Source organism: Falco biarmicus, chromosome 4, assembly GCF_023638135.1.
Source record: "Falco biarmicus isolate bFalBia1 chromosome 4, bFalBia1.pri, whole genome shotgun sequence".
NCBI classification, from domain to species: Eukaryota; Metazoa; Chordata; class Aves; order Falconiformes; family Falconidae; genus Falco; species Falco biarmicus.
In genome coordinates this window covers 105,751,312-105,774,133 of record NC_079291.1, presented here as the reverse complement: position 1 = coordinate 105,774,133, position 22,822 = coordinate 105,751,312, and the positions used below count along the sequence as shown (strand labels likewise).

At 44.7% G+C, this 22,822-nt stretch overlaps 1 protein-coding gene across 1 annotated transcript in view; it reads left to right on the top strand.

Moving 5' to 3' along the window:
- The first annotated feature begins 3,502 nt into the window (after window positions 1-3,502).
- The window catches only part of DNAH1 (dynein axonemal heavy chain 1), a 64,764-nt gene continuing 45,444 nt past the window's right edge, over window positions 3,503-22,822 (top strand). Inside the window, 17 exon segments of the mRNA XM_056335106.1 lie at window positions 3,503-3,663; window positions 4,171-4,327; window positions 4,856-4,988; window positions 6,487-6,648; window positions 7,182-7,434; window positions 8,666-8,823; window positions 9,670-9,881; window positions 11,115-11,413; window positions 12,426-12,576; window positions 13,157-13,350; window positions 14,658-14,883; window positions 15,545-15,664; window positions 16,435-16,517; window positions 17,946-18,087; window positions 19,163-19,318; window positions 20,299-20,497; window positions 22,329-22,582. Coding sequence (XP_056191081.1) covers window positions 3,503-3,663; window positions 4,171-4,327; window positions 4,856-4,988; window positions 6,487-6,648; window positions 7,182-7,434; window positions 8,666-8,823; window positions 9,670-9,881; window positions 11,115-11,413; window positions 12,426-12,576; window positions 13,157-13,350; window positions 14,658-14,883; window positions 15,545-15,664; window positions 16,435-16,517; window positions 17,946-18,087; window positions 19,163-19,318; window positions 20,299-20,497; window positions 22,329-22,582 — 3,060 coding nt within the window.

The window sequence follows — 22,822 nt, the reverse complement described above, 5'->3', positions numbered from 1 at the left end:
AAGGCAGCACTTGGTTTCGAAGCAGGAGATCGAACCTACCTTGTTACCCACTTATCTTTGACTTGCTAAGATACCCAGCGCAGCAGGAGGGTGCGGAGGAATGCCAAAGATAGCGTTTAACAGTCTCCAATGTCTTTCCCTTCTAGCCAGCCTAGGGTTGCATCACAGCATTGTCTCCCTAAGAAGATGGATAAAGCAAAGGAGTATCTGAGGAATTCTCTGGGTAGGAGCCCCAGTCCTCCTGGTACCAGCAATGAGGCTTCATGCTGGGACTGCAGTCCAGGAACAAGTTTGTTGCTTCCTGATAGCTGCAACCAGGGGCCAAAAGAATACTCAGCCTTTAGACAAAAGACATCTTATGCTGATGTCCTCACTCCAGGAGCCTCCAACATGTTGGGGGTAAGTGCAAAGAGCAATTCTTTTTCTACCACTGTCCTAAAATGAAAAGACCTATGGTACACCTGGGTGGAGAAATACAGCTTTCGCCTCAGGTCCTAGCCCTTCATTTTGGTCAGAGATTTTAATGAAGACCTTGACCCGTACAGAGTGAAGCCATAAGGCTCTTCCTGATCATAGTTGTGCTGCCTTCCTCAGCAACCAGTACTACCACTGTCATGGTGTCCACCTTTAGGACATCAGTGTGGCAGGGCAGGTGTGTGGTTGTGACTGCAAATGGTATTTAGAAGTAAAACCCTAATGACTGCCTAATCAGCCCCCAATCTGCATCTTAAACTGCACTCTGCTGACAAATCCCCTGCCTCTCTGTACACTGGGCAGAACTTTGCAGGTATTTGTGTCTCTTTGAGCCTTTTCTGACCATTACTCACAGTCTCAATTGTCCCTAAGGCTCTGGTAAAGTTGGTCTTACAGTCTCACTTTCTCTCCGGACCTCTATAACGCACCCTCCCACTGTGCTAGAACTGTGCTTTGTTATCTCTGACACTTCCCTCACATGCTGCATTTCAGGATGTTTGTGCTGGCCCCCGTATGTACCACGCTTTGCTAAGACAGGCAGACCTTGAGCAGCACACCCCTAAAGGTAAATATATTGAGAGGGAAATTGATGTGGCAGGAAATGGGGCCATCATTCTTAAGGTTGCTTATAGTGAGCATGTTGGGAACTAAGCTGATAACTCTAGGTTAGTGCTTTGCTTTCATTCTCCTCTCGGTGCTCGGGAATGGTGCAGAGCTGCTTGAATGTCCTGTGAAAAGTGAATTTCATGTGGAGGTGGAGCAAAGTGATCTGAATGGGTGGTAAACCAGTGCTCCCTTGTCTCCTTGATATATCCACTCCCCCCAGCGTGTTCAGGGTGGGCTATGTTGCTGCTTATGGGAGTTTTGGTCCCATGAGCCAGGAGAGCACTGAATTTGCATGTGCTGTCATTGAGTATGGAGCCAGCAGTGTCCCTTTCCTAAGAAAACAGGACCTGCCTGAGAGCGCTGTATCGAGTTGTAGGTACCCATAGCCAAAGTCACGGCACTCTTTCATTTATTCATTCTGTATCCAACTGCACCCCAGAGTGGCCTGTTCTCCCTAGATGCAAGAGGTCTGTGTATACAGAGCTGCTAGTCCCACCTGCTTACAAGAGCTTGTTGTATCATGGATACTCAAATACAGGAGCAGAGCATGGCTGAAAGGTTTGCCAGCACTCTCCTGTCCCCTAGAGCACCCCTGGGGATACAGATCATAGACTGGCAGCAGGTGAGGAGAAAGTGTGCATGTGAGAGGATTTTAGTCTTAGGGAAAGATGGGAACTATATATACCACCTTCCTGTGCTTAGAAGTGACATTTATTTTCATGAGTGAGGACAAATGACTGCATCCTCAAGTGAATCTTGACAAGCTAGACTCATCTCTAACAAGTGGAGACAGATCTCTATTTATGATCTGCTGCTTCTTCAAGGGGGAAGAAGCTATCAAGCTGGAAATGTAAATGCAAATGAAACGCTAAGTATTGACATAAATAGTTGATAGTGCACAAAGTGCCATAATGGATGGTGCCATGGATTTTGCAGCAATGAAGTGACAAAATTGGAACAGCTGTGCTCCCTGACAACAAATATAAATCAGGGCCATTTTGTAAGGACCCCAAGCAAGAGATAGACGTGAGGCTAAGGAGCTGCATCTTGGGGATTCCTTGAACTTACCGTAAGCATGCATGTTGGTATGAACAACGCAAATGCTTAGGATCATATTTGTTCCAGGCTAGGTGCCCTTCCTAAGAGAGGGGAGGAGAGAGAGAGAGAGAGGAGCCATTTCAACAGCCATTTCCTTTAGTCCCTAAGCAGACAATGTACAGCTACAAGGGTTCAGTTGGGGGCCATTTAAGAAGGGCAAGGGAATGACCTCTTAGAGGACCCTTTCTGTACCTGATCATCCTGAAATGTGTCTGGATTCAGCATTATTGGCTGCTCTGCACAATTGCTTTGAAATCAAGGGGTTGCATCCATGATACAAGCAGAAGCACATGGAGCAGGGTGAAGGACTGGGTCCAAAGCTTGACGTACAAAATACCCACTTACAAGCCAGAACCTTAAGTTTCTCCTTGGTAGAATGTGAAAGTTCATCAAATGAAAAGCTCTCACTCCACTAAGATCCATTTATAGTTCAATGCTTAGCTCTGTCTAGGGAATAGGGCTTTTTAAAGCTTGCATGCAATTACTTAATTTAGGTTAAGCTTCAAATTCCCAGTTTGCTGCTGTTCTATTATTTGTGGCTTGTTTAGCAATATAAACAGTTTGGTTTATTTATGGGGTAAATGACATAGTTTAATTTCAGCCAATTCTTGGAAATGTATGCTTTCTGCTTAGTCCAAATTCCCATTGAAAACATTTGGCCAGATCGTTAGATTGTTAGCTGTTCAACTAAATTTTTTCTCACACCATTGTTGATGTGAGTGGGAGGTTCGCTTGAGCAAAAACTGCAGAGAGGTTTGTCCCAAGTAAGGTGTGAATAGGGAATTCAGGACGTGAAGATGCCCTGGGCACCTCACTCTCTCCTGCAGTATTCTTAAGCCCTTTATCACCATCTTGACCAAGTTCCTCCCAGCTACAACTGACTCTTGGTCTCGGGGCACTTCAGGAGGGCAGGGAAATCCCATCTCTTTCTGAGAATGAGGGAAACCATATGCTAAGAGACAGTAACTTGCCCATGGGCATGTAGAGAGTCTGTAGCAAAGCTGGAAACGGAACAGAGCTCCATAAAGCCAGGTCAGTGTCCTACCTCCTAATAAGGTGCATGACAGTAAGTCTCAGTGGAGGCTTCTTCTATGCCATCATTTTAATACTGGAAACCCATAATGACATGTTGCAGCAGGAAAAAAGGTCTTCCTTTCTGTTTCCTGTTTGATGTCTGCTTGATTTCTCTCACAAATCTAGTGAAGTGACTTCTGCAGACAACTCGGGAGACAGCACAGTCCTCCTGTGTGTGTGAATGTAAAGCAGAGTGATGTCTGGTGGTTTCAGATGTGTTTTGCTATGTCTCTTAGTCACAACCTTCCAGATGCCTGAGGACTTCTTAAGTGTCCTGGATAAGCAAGTGATTGGACCAACCACTGAGAACCTCATCAAGTCAGATTTCCCAGTACAATCATTTCAGCCCAAAGTGCAGATTCCTTTCCAACGGCTTCCAGGACAATGCCCTCGGAAGGTTGAAGTAGAGAGGTAAGTAAGCAGAAGGTGGCTAGAGACATAATTATGGAATGGACACAGCAGTTCAGGTGTTGCTTTTTGCTTTCAAGACATGGCATGTCAAAAATCTCTAGGAAAATACTGTCCTGTAAAGCAATGGTCTCCAAAGTGGGGCATGCGCAATGCAGCTGGTATGCAAGACAACTCACTGGGATGTGGGAAGAAAATAATTTTTAAAAATAGTGTTTTATTTCATTTTTTATCATCCTTTTTTAATTTTTATTTTTTGTATGCTCTATAATGTTCATAATATATTACTACAGTAGTACATGTATATAATTTATAAATTGGACTAGATTATCATTGTAGGTCCCTTCCAACTGAACTATTTTATTCTATAAATGAAGAAATAGAGATGTGTGCAGTGTGTGCTCAAAAACTTTTTTACTGATAGGGGTGCACAATCCAAAAGTGGAGTTGTAGGCGTGGGAGCCCTTCTAGGTGCTTTTAGTGGTTATTTCCCCATCTGATTCAAAACAGGATGAGACGGTTATATCTCACCTTTGATATTGCTGAGCTCTTAGCCAGCGAGGGGATAGACTCCAATCAGCTGATGCCAAGGCACCATGATCCTGACAATATGCCAACTGTTGAGGAGAAGAAAGATCCTATCTTTCCCATCTACCTCCCGTTGAAGGTCAGAGAGCATGTTTGGCACTTGTGATCTGTCTTATTGCTTATACCATGGGATGTTTCTGAAAACTGCGGGACACTTAGCGATCACTGAATCAACAGGCAATAAAAAAAGGAAATGCTTTAAAGCAGGTTTGGGCCCTGAAGGGTCTCTGCAAGATGCTGAGCATCTTCTGCAGGGTGCCCACTACTTCCATCAGAACTAATAGTCCTTGAGGGTGCTCCTCACTGTCATTTGTGTATCCAAAGAAAAGATGTTGTCTCATGTTTCCTTCTGAGTGCAGTAGTTAGCAGTATTATTGCATGAGACCTCTCTAGGTGGTGGTCTGCACTCCCTAGGGAAGGGCTAGATATTGCTGTTTGGGAGAAGATTGTTGATCAAACATCAGCACAGCTTTTGCACCTGGACTGTTTTGCATTTTCGTAGCCCATTTAGGAACTATATGTTAATTTCCCTCTCATGAAATGTTGTATTGGCTACTTCCGTCTCTCTGAAGTAAGACTTAATTTTACTCATGTCCTGGCTTTTTAGATATTTGACAATGATGAGTATGACTGTCGAACTCCAGAAGAGTGGATCTCGCTAGGACTGGAGCCAGGATCTCAGGATAGAAAGCCAGTGCCTGGAAAAGCACTTTTACCTACAGATGATGTACTTGGACACGGTAAAGCTTGAATGAGTTACTGCTCAAGCAAGGCAACGCTAACAGTTACAGGCCCATTCAGCAGAAGAGAATGTGTAGATTCTGATGAATGTGGCTCTGAATAGCAGAAAAGCAATATCTCATTCTGACCAGGCTCAGGCAGTCAGAGCAAGAGACCAGGGGTCTCACTGACAATGACTCCTGCCCTGGACTGACTATTTCCACTGTTTTAGAAGTAGCCTTTTAACTTTTGCCCTCCTCTTTCTGTGCCTGGAAGTCAGTACTGTCAAAATTTTGCTTTATTGATATATAGGTGTCATCATGAAGTTTGTTAGCTTGCACACAGCATGTTCTGCCTGGATTTCACAGCAAGTGCAGGATCAGAAGTCAAGTTCAGACTGCAGTGAAAATCCAAGTAGTAAATCTAGGGCAAATTAAGTGATGTGGGTGTTGTTTTCCTGTCACTTGGAGCCTTTGCAATAAGAAGGCATCACTAGGTACAGCTGATCTGGTGTCCAGTTGTGGCTGCAGGTCATATCAACACATCTGCACTAGCTTTAAATCATAGGAACTGACACGTGTACTGACTGTAGCTCTGGGGCAACCTCCAGAAGCTTGGCTGTCTGCAAAACCTAAGCGTAAAACATAAGCTGTGTGGATCTGCAGGCAGCCAGCACATGATGGCTGGGTTCTGCTTGCAGGTGGCTTGGGGAACACTACACCTGATCACTCTCCAGGTTGAATGGACTGTTCTGCACACAAGTAGTCAGACCCTCTGGGCCCTGGGGAGGGTGAGACCACTGACATCTGTGTACTGCCAGCACTGTTCCAAATTCCTGTAGTTCAGACTACTGTAGTTAACAGCATCCATTTTATATCTATACTGATATTGATACAGATATATACATCTGGGTAGCACCTCCCGGTATTTTAGAGGATCTGAACACTTAAGAGTTAGATGCCCTGGGAATGACCCAAAGAAATAATAGGTCTGGGGAGAAGGTACAGGGTTTTACATCTACTCCCAATTAGAAGAATGAGGACTTATGTGGAGGGTGACACAGGGCTAGACCCACACATGGGAAAGGAGAATGGGAACCCCACAGAGCTCATGTGGGTAATGAGGGTCCTGGATCAAGGGGTGAAGGAATTGGAGGCAGAGGGGTCCCTAGGTATGGGCTGAAAGAGGATGTAGGGGCATATGGGATCCAGATGTAAGACTATGGCTTCAAAGAGTGAGTGGGAGTGCCTGAAGCAGGAGGTAGGAGGATGGTCCACAGGGAACCTATATCGGTAAGAGGAGGGGAATGGAGAGCTTTGGTGTGTGCAGTTGGAAATGCTAAGCAGTAAGACCTCAGTTCATTATTTATTTTATCACAGCAGAAATTATGTGAGATTGACTAAGAACTAAACCAGTAAATGGATTTGACTGTAGCGTCACCCCCCTTATCAGGAAAGTACATTTGCTCTAGCTTCCAGGAGAATGGACTAACTCCATTTTAATCATTGATTCTCTCAGAGGACCCCAAAAGCCAGAAGTTAATCTACAAGTGGATTGATGTTGGTGTTCTGGATTATGACAAGGAGACAGGACTCTACTTGGTCCATAAAACAGATAAGAATGGGCTGGTGCGGGATGAAGAGGGGAGACCCATCCTCAATGGAGGAGTAACTCCAGAAGGTGTGTTTTGAGTAAGGCCTTTTGGGACCTGGCATATACTTTTGAGGGCAGTTCATTTCCCATGCTAGTTGGTCCTAGGTAGAGATTGGAAGGACATCAAGAAGTCATTCAATTCCTCTCCCCGTTACCACCCTTGACATGTGTCTGTTTAACCTGTCTGGAAAAACCTCCAGGGGAGAGAAGTCCACACCTTAATTTGACAACCTATTTGAGGCCTTCCCTTTGGAGATACCTTTCTTTTTTCTGTCTCTCATCTTTCCTGCCTTCAGGACGAGTTAAATGATGGTCTTTCTGGGTCAATGCCATTTTGAGGGGGAATGTGGACATCTTAAGATGAAGTACACCCCTCTTGAAAGGTTTGGAGCTGCTGTTAATTCCATGTTCCTTGTCTCTTGCTGTCCTCAGTTTTGGTCCCTCATTTTTATCTCCAGTAAACCAGCCCTATTATATTGTCCATCAAAAAGCTGCTGTCAGCATTGCAAGCCATTCTGTTTTCCCTGTAGACTCTTGTAAGCTTTACTTTCATTTCCCAGGAAGAGCCCCATTGTTGTCATGTCAGTACTGGGTGCCACGAGTTTGCCTGCTGTTTGTGGCTGAAGATCCCCAGGTGTTTGCACAGCGGATAGTTTCTGCCAACAACTTGCGTAAGAAGACACAGGCGCTGCTACTGTACCATTTGTATGTGGACTGCATGCCCACAGATGGACTAAACAGCATCAGCGAGAAGAGCCTGCAGAGAATGAAGCTGTTGGCTGTGCATACACCCAAACTGAGGAAAGGGAAGAGGTAAAGCATTAAGTACATGTCTGGGTCTCTGCCTTCAGTCCATTAACATTGTAGGACCTCACAGGGCTACAAAACAAGTGCCAATGGAGGCAGATCTTGAGCATCCAACTCATAGACTGTGGATCTGATCTGCCTTCCAGCCTGTGCACATGCACACCACCCCCTGGCCCAGAGTGTCATCAGAAGTAGGTTGGACAGGAGCCCCAGGGGCACGTGTACAGGATGGGTGGTTTGTCAGTGTTCCCAGATGAAGGAGGTGTACTTCATGTGCAGATCCACTGAGCCATGCATATGCCTACAGTTAAGTGGCCTTTGACAGCAGGAAAATTGGACAGAAATGACATGATTGACCTTGTCTTCCTGTGCTTTTAGGGAACAGATCAGTCACTGCTGATATGCAGGCCGCCAGCCATCTCTAGAGAGTTGGCTGTTGTCTGCTGGTGACTCTTCTACCTATTAACAGCTGCTAAAACAAATCAAAAGAAGATCTGCACAGGGTGATGCAAACAGGACAGATCTCCACCTGGATATAATTCAGTGTCTCTTTGAGATGCAGTTCATATCAGGAAGGTGTTTTAAGAGTCCCTGGGCTGGTGAATCATGAGCTGTTGGTGGTGTTGCTGGGAATCAGCCATACTGCCCTGCTCAGAGACAGGAAGGTGTGAAGGGGTGCATGGTCTGCCACCTAAACTAGAGAGTAGGAGAGTATTTAGTTGCTGTGAGAAGAAATATAGGCATAAAGAAAAGTACTCTGCCTGCTTGAGATGAAGGTTGATAATTTCCTAGGACAAACAGCAGGGTTTCAGCACTTATACATGTTGGCTGCCGAAACAAATGTCAAGAGGTGTTCAGCAGGAGGCAGTTGGGATGACAGCTCAGATAGCCCAACTTTTCCAGAGCTGCCAGCTAGCTTCCTAAGTTCTTGCTTATTTCCCCTTCCCTCTGTAATCCTTCTTCCCAGTGGAGATTTTGCTTTGATCTGAAAAGACACTTGAGAAGACTGCAGTCCTACTCCCAGGTCCCTGCATGCCTCTGTTATTAAATGTCCGGTTGATAGCTTTGCTAGCTGCTTCATTGTCTGCACAGCTCTCCTAATGTGTTCAGTAGTAGGTGAGCTTTTGGGTTAGCAAATCCAGAAGGGAGTGAGCAAAGGATGGTTTTTGCAGTAAAGCTGCAAGCATACTTCTGCTCAAACACTATGGGTTATTATTATTTCCATGTCTTGTGGCAGGGTATTAGACCATATGTGCTGCCTGGAGAAAGAAGTAAGATTAGACTATGAACGCACCATGAACAGGATAAGCTTTGACACTGTCGTCACTTCCAAACCTGAGATGTTTTCTTATGTCACCCTGCCAGACAAAGAGGAGAAGAAAGTACCAGAGAAAGGTAGGGACACAGTGAAACAGTCTGAATTAGGCATGGTTATAGGACCTCTTGTCTTTGATCGGATTCAAGCTTTGTTGCAGAAACTCTCAGGTTCACGTTAATTGTTGGAGCTCAAAAGGGGCAGCAGCAGATTATATGAGACTTTTGAGTGTGTCTGCTCTTTGTTAGGCTATATTTGCATGTTCATGTTACGTCAGTATAACACATTACCATCCGCCAGCTAAGCTGCAGTACCTCTGCAAGTGTCCCCTTAATGGCACCAAATGGATGGCACTGCAATTAGCTTAACTGCCTTCCACTCTGCACTGTGCTGGGACTTGCTGCCTTCCATTTGCTGGGCTGGGCTGTGGCATACCTCAGGTGTGAAAGAGGACTCGGGCTCTTTCAGAGTCCCAAAATGGCAGAAAATGACTGCAGTAAAAGATAAAGGGGGGAGCCAGTATATTGTGTACTTGGATCTTCCAAAGGTTGGAATGCCTTGAGGTGGTTCACAAGTGGCTTGTCACAGATGAGATGACTCAGCTGTGCCTTGAAGCCTCAGTGGGAAGATTCTTCAAGTCCAATGTTTTCTCATGGAAACTTCACGGGCCAAAGCTTCAGGGAGGTCAGGCACTGAGACAGTCCCTCAGCCACTAACGGGAGGCTGCAGAAAGTCTCTGCTGCAGAGAAGAGACTTTCTTTCATCCAGCCATCTGCTGAAACTGCTACATGATAATAAAGTCTGTGCAACAAAGGGGAGTCCCTCTCCCACGTGCTGTCCTGAAGGGAGCTGTAGTCTCCCTCTAAAACAGAAGCTGGGAATAACGTTGCAGGCAATAATGTTGTTGGTGTGTTTTTTTGGGTCAGGTCTCATCTGGATCCCAGACTATCCTTTTGTTGAACGACAGGCAGATTTCAACTTTGTCTCGCTCCTGAGCAGGCCAGAAGTCATCCTCCTCCTCACACAGGTGCAAGATGAGTGTAACAGGGCAGCCACCATGTCTCTGTTTAACTCAACCTTAGCCAAGCACGTCTGCTTGGAGGAGTTTGAACAGATCCAGATACAGACCTTCACTCAGGTGAGCCGAGGAAGCGTGGGGGGATGAACACAGGGAGCAGCAAAGCAGGCTGGCAGTGCGTATTAGACAGTGCAGCAGCTGCAGGTCGATTCCCTGGAAAGGGATGAGCTTTCAAAGGAGACATTGTGGGTGGGGCAGGGAGGAATTTGCATGTGGGTGTCAAATGTATTGGAATGTGGGGAGAATAGGCTGAAAGAGCCATAGGCCCCTAGTTAGCATCAGCTATTGCTGACCATGCTTTTAGTCATGGGTTGAGCAAGTGGCCACATAGGGCTGCAGCCCTTCCTTCCCCATCCTGGTCTCCCTGCAGATAACAGTCCTGGCTGGCACTCAGAAGTGTCCAGGTTTTTTTGGCTTTATTTCCCCATCCATCCAGATGCAAGACACAAGAGCTTTGGTTCCCCCTGAAGCACTCATAGGGTAATGCTTTGCTACACTCTATGTTCTTTATGTACTTAATTAAATTACTCGGCTTGCAATGTCAGCAGACAGACTAGGACAAAAATTTGCAACTCTGTGATAACTCTTGCTGGAAGATCTTCGTGCCCTCTAAGTGAAGGCAGCACATTGCACCCTGGATGTGGCCACATGCAGTAACTTGCACAATTACATGCTAAATCAGTGGCAGAGGGCATGTGCTGGTCCTTCCCAGTCCCATGCTGTTTCAGCTAGGCAGTGCTGTCATCCACTCAGTGACTGAGGTTGTTTTATTACACTCAAACAGCAGCTGCCTGTGGAGCAAAAGTAACACTTGGTGGTATTTTAATAAATTAAAACACTGCAGACTGCTGCTGCCCTTGGCTTCTTCCCCTCTTTCTCCTCACTTGTCAAGAGAAGACAACATTCTGTCCTTTACTTGCTCATCATACTGTCTACACAGCTTTTTATGAGGGACCCTGACACAGGCAGCTCCAGGAATACTGTTCTATAGAAAAGAGAACAAAAAGGAAATGCTGTATATAAAATGAAAGAATAGAGCACTCCTGCTTTTTAATATCAGGCTTTCTTTTTGTAGGTCTTCTGTCAGTGAAGGAGATGTATGGCCAGGTTCACGTGCCACACGTGTGTGTGCATGAATTTGAGAGCTACTGTTTAGCTGTCACAGCTCTGAGAGAACAGTTGCCTTTCACAGCAGAGAAAGGTCCAGCAGTCCCAGCTAGCAGCTAACCTTGCCATACTGCTTTCCCGTCGGCCCTTGGAGGATTACACACCTTTCTTTTTTCTTTGCCCTAGGTTCAGATGTTTCTCAAGAATACTTGGATAAATACTCTAAAGATTGCAGTAAAAAACAACCTGAAAGATGCAGGCAAAGACTGGTACAACCTGCAACAGAGCCACTGGGATGTCTACCAAATGTCCAAACTCCATAAGCTGATGAAGCGCATCAAATTCATGCTTCAGGACTCTGTGCGGTATCTGGTGCAGAACTCATTGATCAGCTTCACCTGTTTTTTGCTGGATGGTTGCCATAGTATCCTGAATTGCTCAGAGGACATGGAATGGGGAGATGACCTCATCAATAGTCCCTACAGGTAAGGAAAGGAGAGGGAGAAAAAAAAAAGGGTGGAAAGAGCAGAAAAGTGCAGTGCCATTGTCTTTCTATAACTAGTGTTTTTGCAAGTAAAATTTGCACTGTATGGCATCTTTTGGCAGGGCTGTTTCCTCCAGTCCTCCCCTTGAGGCATTTGCTTGAGTATGGAAGAATGACACAGAGCTGGCTGCTCTGTTCAGGTTGCTGTTAGAGATAAGAAGCAGCCCGTCAGAACCAAGGTCTGCTACTTTGACATACTGGTCTAAAGATTAGCTATTTCCAGTATGCTTGGGGGAGCAAATAATGACTACTAGCTTTTTTTCTAGAGACTAGGAAGAAGAATACCAGGAGGCATGGCTGCTTAATTCCATTCTTGGATTAACCTCAGGAGTAGGATCTGACCTGGGATCTCTAAGAATACCAAATTTTGGTTGTCACAGTGCCTAGAGTTTTATTCTGTTGGGTATTGATACAAGGATTTTTATTCTTTGTGATATTAAAAAAAAGAGGGTTTAGAAATTGAAAACAGGACAAAAAAGAGGAAAAAAATGGCTACTCACATGAGGCTTTCGCCTTGAAATCAGTGGAAGTCTTAACATTGACTTGAGCTGATCCTGAGCCATGCCGGTAACATACAAGATTGGAAGATATTGAATATAACTTCTAGAAGGTGCATTTTAGGAGTATATTGGAGATGCTGAATGCCTGGTTTGAAGACCATCTGCAATTTTTCTTTAAAGCAGCTCCAGTTCTCAACATAAGGTTATGACTTTTGGGGATCCTGGGATGCCATGATTAACACTTCCTTCACCTTTGATAGACAAGAGTTCTCAATGTCTTTACTGATAAATTCAGAATGCAGTTTGATACCTTCATGTGCATGGGACAGTCCTGCTCTCCTCTGCTTTCCTCTCCTGTCCAGTAGGTGTTTTAGTGTCAGCACCAGAGCGATATAGTTGTGTGCCTTTGTCTCAAAAAACATCCCTGTTCTTCCTTATCTCTTCCCACTGCAGGCCTCAAAGGAATCCGCTCTTTGTAACAGAACTTGTGCTAGACAGCAGTGGCATTCACTTCAGCCCCCCTGTAGAGAGCTTTGAGAAGTCCCTCATTTCTCTGTTCAACAAGGGAATCCTGGTGACTCACACTGTCCCACAGCTGGAGAAGGTGAACTCTTCTGCATCAACAGTCTTGTAACTGTGCAAGTCTCAGTGCATTGCAGCTTGGCATAGACACCCCTGAGCTTGCACTGAGGGAGAGAGTTACAGAAGTAGGTAGTTGGGAATCCAGTTAAATTAATTTGGGCACAGCACTGTGCTAACGCAGTTCTATTCTGACAGGATTTCTTCAAGCTCCCCAACCCTGTAGCTATTTTATCCGGTTGCTATCTCTGTTTAGTGCTGCAGGTTCTGTGGAGACATGTCCTACGTAGCCCGGTTGCCCTAAGTGCATGGCAGCTGACAAAAGCAGACTCAAAAAGGCAATAGCACCTCTTCCAGTGCTGTCAGTCTGGTGCAGATCTCTTCTGTGTATGCATTCTTCTGCCTGTGACTGTGAAAGACCTGTCTCCCTAGATCCTCCTTCTTTGGGGGGGCAATGTAAAACTGATAAAACAATTTCTGACACAATGTAGAAGGATGGACTGCATGACTTCCCAAGGGTGCCACTAGTGATTGTCTTGCCCCTCTCCTGAGGAGTCATGGTTAGCTCTGCTAGTCCTGAAAGACCTCTCTCCTTTCTCTTCCAGTATGTGTTGGAAAACATCGTTATCACAGACACACCCTTGCTGGACTCCGTGGGCTTGCATGAACCAGAAGTGGAAGAACTTCGTGAGGCTGTGCGGTCTGCCATTCAGAAGGCACTGATCCCTCTCCAAGCCTATGCCAAGAGATATGAGAAGTTCTTAGAGCTAAATAACAATGACATCCAGTACTTCCTACGGTAAGTGGCTTCTGACAAAGGCACCTCTAACCCAAATGGCAAGCCTTTTCACAAGCTGTAGTGTGGATTTGTCTGAGAATGCAGGATCTGTTCTGGGACCTCGAATGTGTGTGACATGCCTCAGATGTGAGGTCAGGCCTCCATCAGAGGCAGCCTTCAGCCGTGGGCAATGGTCCATGCTTTTAGAGGACATTGGTGGTAGCAGTGAGAATTTCTTCCTGCCTCTGACAGCAGCCACATTCCTGTCATGTTTGTAAGTGTAACTGGAGATATTAATGGCCCTAAAAATGACTCATCCTGTTTGAAAATCCAGTTAGAATACTTGACACTGACCTCCTTCAAATAACGTCTGCTCAGGCTGATAACATTCTATAGAAAGTATTGTTTTCTTTTGTTTCAGCCTCATTGTTTTCACTGACAAAACTCTGCACCTAGGCTGTCCTTTAGCCTCTGTTGCTTTAATGATCTTCTTTTTAGACCTCATTTTTTCTCCAACCAGTGGGAATGAAGTCCTTTTTCTCTTTTGTTATTCTAGCTTAATCCCATTTGACAAATTCCTGTCTCTTCCCAGAAGATGCTGAATTGCCTGCCCTCCTGCAAGGTGCCTCCTGATCTTGCCCTGTTTACACCAGTGCTTTCATTTTATCTCTCCCTCTCCTCTTACCTTATTATGTCTTTCATCTCTTTCTTCCATTCCCTTTCTGCAGCTGAAGTATTTCGTCCTCTTACTCTACACCTATTGTGCTCTAAAGCCTGTTGTAGATTTGAATCTGTCCTTTCCCTTGCTCCCCAGTAATGTTCCTCAGCTACATACCAGTTCCATGTCTTTTCATATACACGTCTTCTGAAACTGGGGGCCTGTCTACACCACTGCATGGGTGTAGCCTGGCTTCCTCTGCTTGGCATTGGTAACCGTAGCAGTGAAGACACTGAAGCAGAAGCTTTGGTGCAAGCTGGTCACCCAAATAGATGGACTTTACATGATATGTCTTTCCTACTGTAGCTTCCCATGTTCGGTGAAAGCTAGCGCTCATTTATTTGGCTGTGATACAAACCCCCCTCACTTCCTATGTAGGTATATCTTTGGTTGTAAGGTCTAGAAGCTGTTGGTTACCCTCTCAGTCTGTGCTTGCAGAAAGTTGAATATATTTGAATAGATGCATGTTTTAATAACACTAAACATACTCATTAATTTAATGTCTTGATCCTTTGGGTAGACACCTGTGGACATCCTAGGAACAGCCTGGGTGCTCAAATAACATTAAGGTCTACTTTACCTTTTTTTTTGTTGATGTTTTTATTTATAGAGACTATGAAGAGCAATGTCCATCAGCCCAGGAGGTGATGAGTATAGTAAACGTATACTTTTCTGAAAAGGACAACCTGGACAACACTCTACCAAGTTCTATTGTCATTGGTCCCTTCTATGTCAGCATAGAAGGTGTTAAGCGAAATCTGTCTGAAAAATACAAAGTGCTTGCCACTTCCATGTTGGACATACTGGCTAAAAACCTCCATTTGCAGGTGGAGAATGTAAGTTACCTGGTTCAATAGATTATCTGTCAGTGTCTTGTCCTTCTGCTTTTGAAGTCATTGTGTTTGTGAAATGGCCAAGACAGCAACTGAGGCCACATTAATGAGGACATATTAAAGACCTCATTGGAGTGATTATTTAAAAAAAACACCAAAAAAAAACCCCCAAAAAACAACTAGAGGGGAGATACGCAGACTCAACCAAATCAAGTATTAAATTTAGTTAATAAGTTAGGTTCCTGAAAGCTGTATCTCCTGAGACAAAATTTTTCAAGACCTTGCCATCTTATAAAAATGCCTTGGTGGATTGAAAAGATCTGCCTGCTGCAGGCTCTGAGGATAACTGGAACGTAGGCAATTGCTTCTGCTGGGCCAGAGGGTAGTCTGAATCTGTTATTATCATCATTTTGACTACATACCTGCAGTTCCTCTTCCTCTTTTTTTGGCAGTCTCATTCCCTTTGAGCTCAAATGAGATGGATGGAGAAAGACTGTGGAGAAAAAAAAAAGGAACGGGACTGTGGAAAGGAACAGGACTGTGTATTCATCACTTTTGACCACCTTCAGAATGGGAAGTGGGTGGATCATGGCAGGTTTTCCAGTTTGCCCATTAGCAATTAGTGACTTTTTGATGGTCTTTTCTCTGCTGTGTCTTACTGCAGATCTGTGATGCATATAAAGTTGTCAGCTGCAAAATGCATGAGAAACCAAACAGTATCGAGGAGCTGGCTGAGCTGCAGGAGTGGATGAAGGGAGTCCCTGAGCAGCTGGCTGTGCAGGAGGTAGGGCATACCCTCCTTACAGACAGGGGACACCAAGGGAAGTAAGAAGGAAATTTGTCAATGCAATGTGTGGTGTCTCAGAATTTTTTTGCTTGCATGTCTTTGCATGCAATGCCATAAGATTCCTGGCTCTGTATTTGTGTAAGTCCTAAGATTGGTATTTTTAAATACACATATCATGAATCTAAATAACTATGCAAAACAAAATAGCAGTTAAAAATCTTGCCTAAAAGACTTACATATACTTTTTGCTACCTTCATGATCCATTCTGCATTTGTATACTGAATAGCTGTCTTCCACAAATGAATGTTGTTTTCAAGAAAATATTTCTGCTACCAATTGCTCATGTTGCTATTAACGTATTTCTTTTACTAGGACACTCTAGTGCTGGTTATTTCAAAGTTATTTGAAGTGTAGGTCTTCCCAGCTGATTCAATGGGGAACAAAGGCTTGAAGCTGTAAGCTGACTTGTCCACGCCAAGGAAAAAACCTGGAGGATAACCCAAAACACTCAAATTTTGTCCAGCACTTGATCCACTAGGTCACACTTCATTCATACAGAACAGAGGGCAATGATGGCGTGATCCTTCGCAGAACAAGGGGTTGTAAATCCATTCCCACACAGCGGAGGAGCAGCCTACATCACGTTAAGCTTGTGTGACTAACGCCCTTCAAAGGCACCTCATGAAAATGAGGTATACACCAGAGAGTTGGAATTAGTATGGTCTAAAGGTGTCTATTTCTTGTCTCTTTCTTTCACCCTGTGCAGGAACTGATTCGTGAAGTCATGGAAGATTACAAGGTCATGGAGGGATTCCTTTACACTCTTACCGAAGAAGATTTCAATGACAAGTGAGCATCCCACTGTCAAAGTGGGACACTTTGCAGCAATTACCATTCTCAGTGCTTCAGGGGCTATGTGTCTGTCAGGGACTCCAGCAGAACTTCTAAGTGCCTCTCAGGCAATATAAGCACTGAATTCTTGAAATGAAGTTTATAGAGAAGAAGCGTGGGTTCATGCTGCCTTCTGGCCTGGGGCAAGGCAAACTGGTAGCTATTAACCTGTTTAATGTATTAAAGCTCTTTTCTCTTGGTTTTTTTTGAGACATTTACAAGGTCTCAAAGCATACATTTTAGTCTGTGTCTGAAAATTAACAAACATTTGCAGGGTTTTTTGGGACTAGGAAAGAACCTGAACCCTGTATTATTACTGCATTTCTTTTCCATGCAGTCTCCTCTTAGTTTTGTCTTTGGGTCTGTTGTTCAGATTGGGGCCTGACTATGCCCCAGTAGCAGAGTCGGCTCACACACACAGTCACACAGCTTCTGAAGTCAGCTCAGCCCTGGAAGCACCTCTTATATGACATGGGTTTGACCCAGTGTGCAACCTGAGTGAGTTTCTGCAGAGTGCTCCTAAAACTAGAAACATGGGATGCATGCTGAAAAAAAACCCCACAGAAGTTGCAGGAAAGAGCTCAGCTCTAGGGCAGCTTAGCATAGAGGTAGCTGTATGCTTACTGACCAGAACAGGCAGATGCAGAACTAGTAGGAGACTGCTGCATCCCCAGGTGCTGGGAGTGGTGTGATCTAATGCTCCAAAACCTGCGTCTGGCATGGCACACAAGCTAAGAAGTCCAAATGGAGGAATGGGTGGACTATGGCTGAGCAAGAACCAAGAAACCTGCCCTGGTGTGAGCAGTCACTTTGTGCAGCCTTCCCTGTGTCTGCATTGCCCTCCCCAGGGCACGCCGCAGAAGCCTTGCTATCCAGAGCTTCACTGTATCTGGGTTAGCCTGGCCCCTCGCTGCCCTGCTTAACAGGAGACTGGCTTTTTCAGTAGCCCTGAAAAGCCACAAGCCAAGACTGTGACCCCCTTTTTTTTCAGTTCCTTGTGAATGCATTCAAAGACAGACATTCCCTCTGGATGCCAACTGTTATTTTGCTGTCTCCTAGCTTTTCAGCAACATAGTGGATTTGTTCCTTTTAAAAAGGCCCTCCACTTCTCCCCAGCCCTCTCCAATTGAATAGCCTAGTCACAAGGACTGCATATCAACAAGACAAGCTGGAAAAAAAAATGTTTTGTTGAAACCACATGTGTTTCTGTTGTTGTAAAGCTTCCTTGTTTGGTGGGATTTGGCTTTCTCATTCTGTTATTTTCAGCATTTCAAACATATGCTCTAAAAGCTTCTCTCTCCCTCTCCTCTTTTTTTTCTTTTTGTTGGTTGTTTTTTTTTTTTTGTTTGGTTGGTTGGCTTGGTTTGTTACATCATGTGAGTGCAGGTGGGCTGCAAGTTACTGGCCGCTGAAAATAACTATGCAAGCTGAGTCCGTTCGGCTCCAGCACCTGGAGGATGAAGACAAATTTCGCAAAATCCACATCGTGGATCAGAATGGCTTTCAAGACAAACTGGAGGAGATGCAGGTATTAAGCCCCTGACAATATACTGCCCAGAGAAGGGAGCCTTGAAGCTCCTGTGGTCAGCCAGGTGGGAAACTTTCAGATGAGATTTTAGTCAGATGAGTTTTTAGGTCAATGTACTGTTGGACCAAAAATTACCACACTCCCCCTGGTTTTTATTGGAAGTTGGGCTTTTGACTGAGTTCTGGTTTTGTGTGAGAGACAATACTCTTTGGAGAAATACTGATTTTTCACTGGGAAGTTGTTCACTGAGATACAGTATTCTGATTCTTGGTGCTTGGGCAACAGATGCATCTCCTATTTTTTCTTGTGTACTCAGTGCCCTGCAGAGCATCTCCCGTGATGTGTTGTCATCAAGGGGAAAAATACAGCATTCAGTCATGGACTCATCTTGCATGAAAGACCCTGAAACCATAGCAGAGTTCTGGAGCTGAGATACCTCTGGGTTCTGCTGAAACAGTTTGAGTTTTATTTTTCAGCAGAAACTCTTAAATACAGAAAAAAAGTGCCATCTTGGAAAGGCTGCAATCGGTGACCTAGATTATCTTAGAAGTAGCCTCCCAAAATGATGATACCCCACTGCTGGATTAAAAAAAAGCAACTAAACAAACAGCCCAAAACAAACAAAGAAAACCAAACCACCAAAACAAAACAGAAAGGTTATTAGAGAAGCTCTGGACATGTGTTGTTAAACAATTCTTGAAAACAAACTGAGTGACCTAGTAGAGCTATCATTTTCACTTCACCGGTTCTGTAACTAATGACAGTATAAATTCAGTAGCAAGAAATCTGGGCACAGACTTACTGCTCCTACTCCTCAGGGATTAACTATTGTCAGGAAAATGAAAAGCAGCTAGTCATCACATTTGCACTTTCAACCACCTGACCAGAGCTTATTGCTTCTCCTCACCACTTTCATTGTGGTCCAACAGACGTGGAATTGGACTGGGGGAGGTGAAATTGTGAGGATAAAAATCATGCCTTTGATTGTAACAAAAGAGCACACTGGGAAGCCGAGATCTCCAGAGGCACCACTCAGCTTCAGAGCTACATCTTATGCCTGCCCTTTCTCTTCCAGCTGACTGTAGGTGGATTTTCCATCCAGGCAGATGTTAACCAAGCTCATGAGTTGGCTAAGAAAACAAGGCAGGTCAGGAAGCAGCTGAAGGAGCTTCAGAATTTGGCAATCCTCTACAACAGCAGGGAGAGAATCTTTGGGATGAAAGTTACTAATGTAAGTGTCAGGTCCTGTACCTACTGGACCCTAATCTTTGTTGGGACTTCTAGGTGGTAGGTAGAGCAAGTAACGAGACACAGTTCCTCAGGAAGGAGTCCTTCAAGCTCCTTTGGTTTATCTGGTGAACTGGTCCGTGGTCCTGTAGTGTGACACAGTGCTCCGTTACACCACTGTGCTGCAGAAGAGCTGATCCCAGGTGGATGTGGAAGGCTGCTCATGGGCCTGAGCTTCTGTGAGAGATTTTGTGTGCCCACACTTAGATCTGAGTGATGTTAATGAGGAGGAATTGGATGGGGAAGGTCTTGAAGCAGCAGTTGAGATGCATCAGTTTCTGTAAGGCTGTTACTGCAGTTATTTAGACGTGAATGAGACTGTTTGCACAGTGGTGTGCAGCAGCTGCCTGGGCTCCGAGTATAGCCTGCTCTCCCAAGGCAAGAGTTTATGTAGTTGCAGACACTCGTTTTGCCTGTAGCTGTTCAGCTGCCAATGAATCCTTGTCATCCATGTCCAGCCTAGTCTGGATGCAGAGTGGAAGTAGGAGTTCACATGATCCTTTCCTGCCTCTCAGTCGGTGGTTACTCCTTCCTGTAAGGAGCCAAGTTTCAGCATGATGTGCCGTGTGTGTTTTCACTGATTGTGTGTGGACTGCTTATCAAAATCTCCCCATTCTGCAGCAGAGCATTTGTAGAGGCAAGTGGGGAGAGTGCTTTCCATGCCAGACGTGGTGCAGGCACAGCTCCAGTGGATGCTTTCAGGCCTGAATGCATAAAGCTTAGCTCTGCTAGTTGCTCTCCCTTGGAATCTGTGTTGTGGTCCCAAGAGAAGGTAGTCTGACACACCTTCTTGAAGTACACGTCACATTGCTCGCTTGAGATTCAAAAAAAGATTTGTGCCTTTTTTGGCCTTTTGACATGCAAGCTGTCATCCAGAGAAGAATACGCTTGCTGCTTATGCTTCCTTTTTCTCTTTTTCCAAAGTACAGTAAACTATCCAGGATGGTTAAGGACTTCCAGCCATACTATGACCTCTGGACTACAGTGTCAGACTGGATGCAGTGGTACGAGAACTGGATGAATGATCCTCTCGTGCAGATTGAGGCTGAGCAGCTAGAAAAGAATGTCAGTGACTCTTTTAAGACAATGCAGAGATGCGTGAAGCAGTTCAAGGATTCACCAGGTAGATACGCAGTCTGGGAAAGTTGGTGCCTATCAGTATTTTGATGTGAGGCATGTCACAGAGTGCTCTGAACAGGGATTGTTAGGTTGTCACATGGATGTGTTGTGTATATTAGAGCCAGCTGAGAAAATGCTAGCAAAGTTATTTTCCACTTTTTTTTCTGGAACTATGATGATTCACATCTAGATGCTAGTTTGCTGCTTGAAGTACCAGTTTGGCATGGAAACAACCAGGCTGCAAATCCCTTTTATACCTAATTCCCAAGACAGTACTGAAATAAAAGCCACCCTCTTATGTTGCCGTTAATATTTACTCATTTATATAAAGTAAAATGATCCAGACTAGTCATAGAGAATTACTATCTAGCCCAGTGGCTAGACATGTGGGTTTAAGCCCTTGTGCAAGTCAGGCAGCAAAGGAACTTGAATCTGCGTCTTCCAGGTGCTGTTTTCTTGGCCAATCTTATTTTCTCTATTGGCCAATGAATTTAATGGAAAACCAGAAGAGATCTTGATTCTGTTATGAGTAAAATGAAATTGCAAAATCTGGAAATGATCTGTGGAATGTAACAACAATTTTCCTTCCTGCCTGAATGTGTGTGAAGTTTAAATGATCACATCCACCCTTGCAATTCATGTGAAGGTCTTCTCATCATGCCTCCTAGTAAAGCTGGAATTGAGACTTCATTTGGAGCTTAACCTCCCATTCCACGATTCTCAGAGATGTGTTGGTCATTCTTTAGAGCTAATTCTAAAATCTCCTGCCAGATGGCTTAGATTGAAATATATTTTGCAGTGGGAGATTTTTGATTCATCCTTTTTAACTTGAACTTGCTCTTAAACAATGCCATGAATCAGCCCCAATGGAGGAGGTGATGAGTGGATGCGTGAGTAACTATGAATCATTATGGTAAACAGAAATACTAAGAATACCTGCTCATATTCATTGCAATATTCCCTGACACCTGGTAAAATATACGCTTCGTCCTTGAGTCTGCCTTGTCTTTGCATACCACCCGGCAGGGAGTGTGAGATGGTCACATCCTTGCTGTGAGTGTGCAGTGTGACCACGCAGGGTGCAGTAAAAGGAGGCACATGCTGTAGCTAGATTTTGGAAAGGAAGCAAGTCCTATGCTTTTTGCCTGTCCATTGCTTTGCTTACAATAGCACAAGCTGAAAAAGGGCAGGATGTGAACAGTGCAGAGACATGGGCTTCCAGGGCGCCCCCAGAGAGCAAAGCTCTTTCCTTGACTTTGTCCTTCCTATGAGGCAGAAGTACCTTTGGCTCTAATGCGGCCACAGGCTGGCAGAGTCTCTCCTGCACTTTCCATTTCCACAGCTGGCTATGATCCTAGCCTGCTTCTAGCTCCTTTGTGCAGTGTCCATCCGTTTAACATGGCCAGAGCTGGGGCATGAGATAACTCACAACCCAGTCTTGTTAAGGAAGTGTGAAGATCTTGTAATGGTGACCAGAGCTTCTAAAATATCTGTTGGCAGATGGAGCTTCAAATAATTAAATTAATGCTTCTCCTTTTCCAGGGAGCTCTGGGCTAAGGAGCACTTAATCTTAGCATGGAATTACCTCTTACAGACTTTTGGCTAATGGGTCTGCTTCTGAGAGTGGGCTTGAATCCTTGCTTAGTAGCCACGTAGAGAGTGCCTTTGTGTCCTCATTACTTCAACCTGCATTCTCTAGTGCTCTCTCCTGCTGCTTACCTACCCCATACCATGTGTCTACAAGCAAATCAGGCTTTAGACAACTTCTTGTAAGTTCCTTAAGGTGACTTCCTCACGCACTGTTGTTGCTGATGTTCTGTTTTTCTCCCTGAAAGCCTGCCAGGGTGTGGCAATGGACTTTCGAGACAAGATCGAAGAATTCAGACTATACATCCCCTTAATTCAAGGGCTGTGCAATCCTGGCATGAGAAACCGGCACTGGGAAATGCTGTGGGAAGACACAAACGTCGATATCAAGCTAGAACCCAGCCTGACAGTTGGCCACTGCTTGGACATGAACCTGCTGGACCATATCAAGAGCATTACCAAAGTAGCTGAGATAGCTGGCAAGGAATATGCTATTGAGAAGGTGAGGGGAATGGGACTTGCTGTGTCTTTGGTTGCTTCTCAAATACGTTGAGCAGGCAGTCATTGCCCTGGGTAATGTTCCTGTTGTTCCAGAGCATTAGACACATTCTGCAGCATAAGTAAAAAGGCTGCTGCCCTTGGAGAGGGGAGCAATGGCCACGCAACTGAGTTCAAACACTAGAAGAAATCATTTTGCTTTGTGTGGAATTTCAGTGTTCAAATTCAGAATTTGATAACTGCG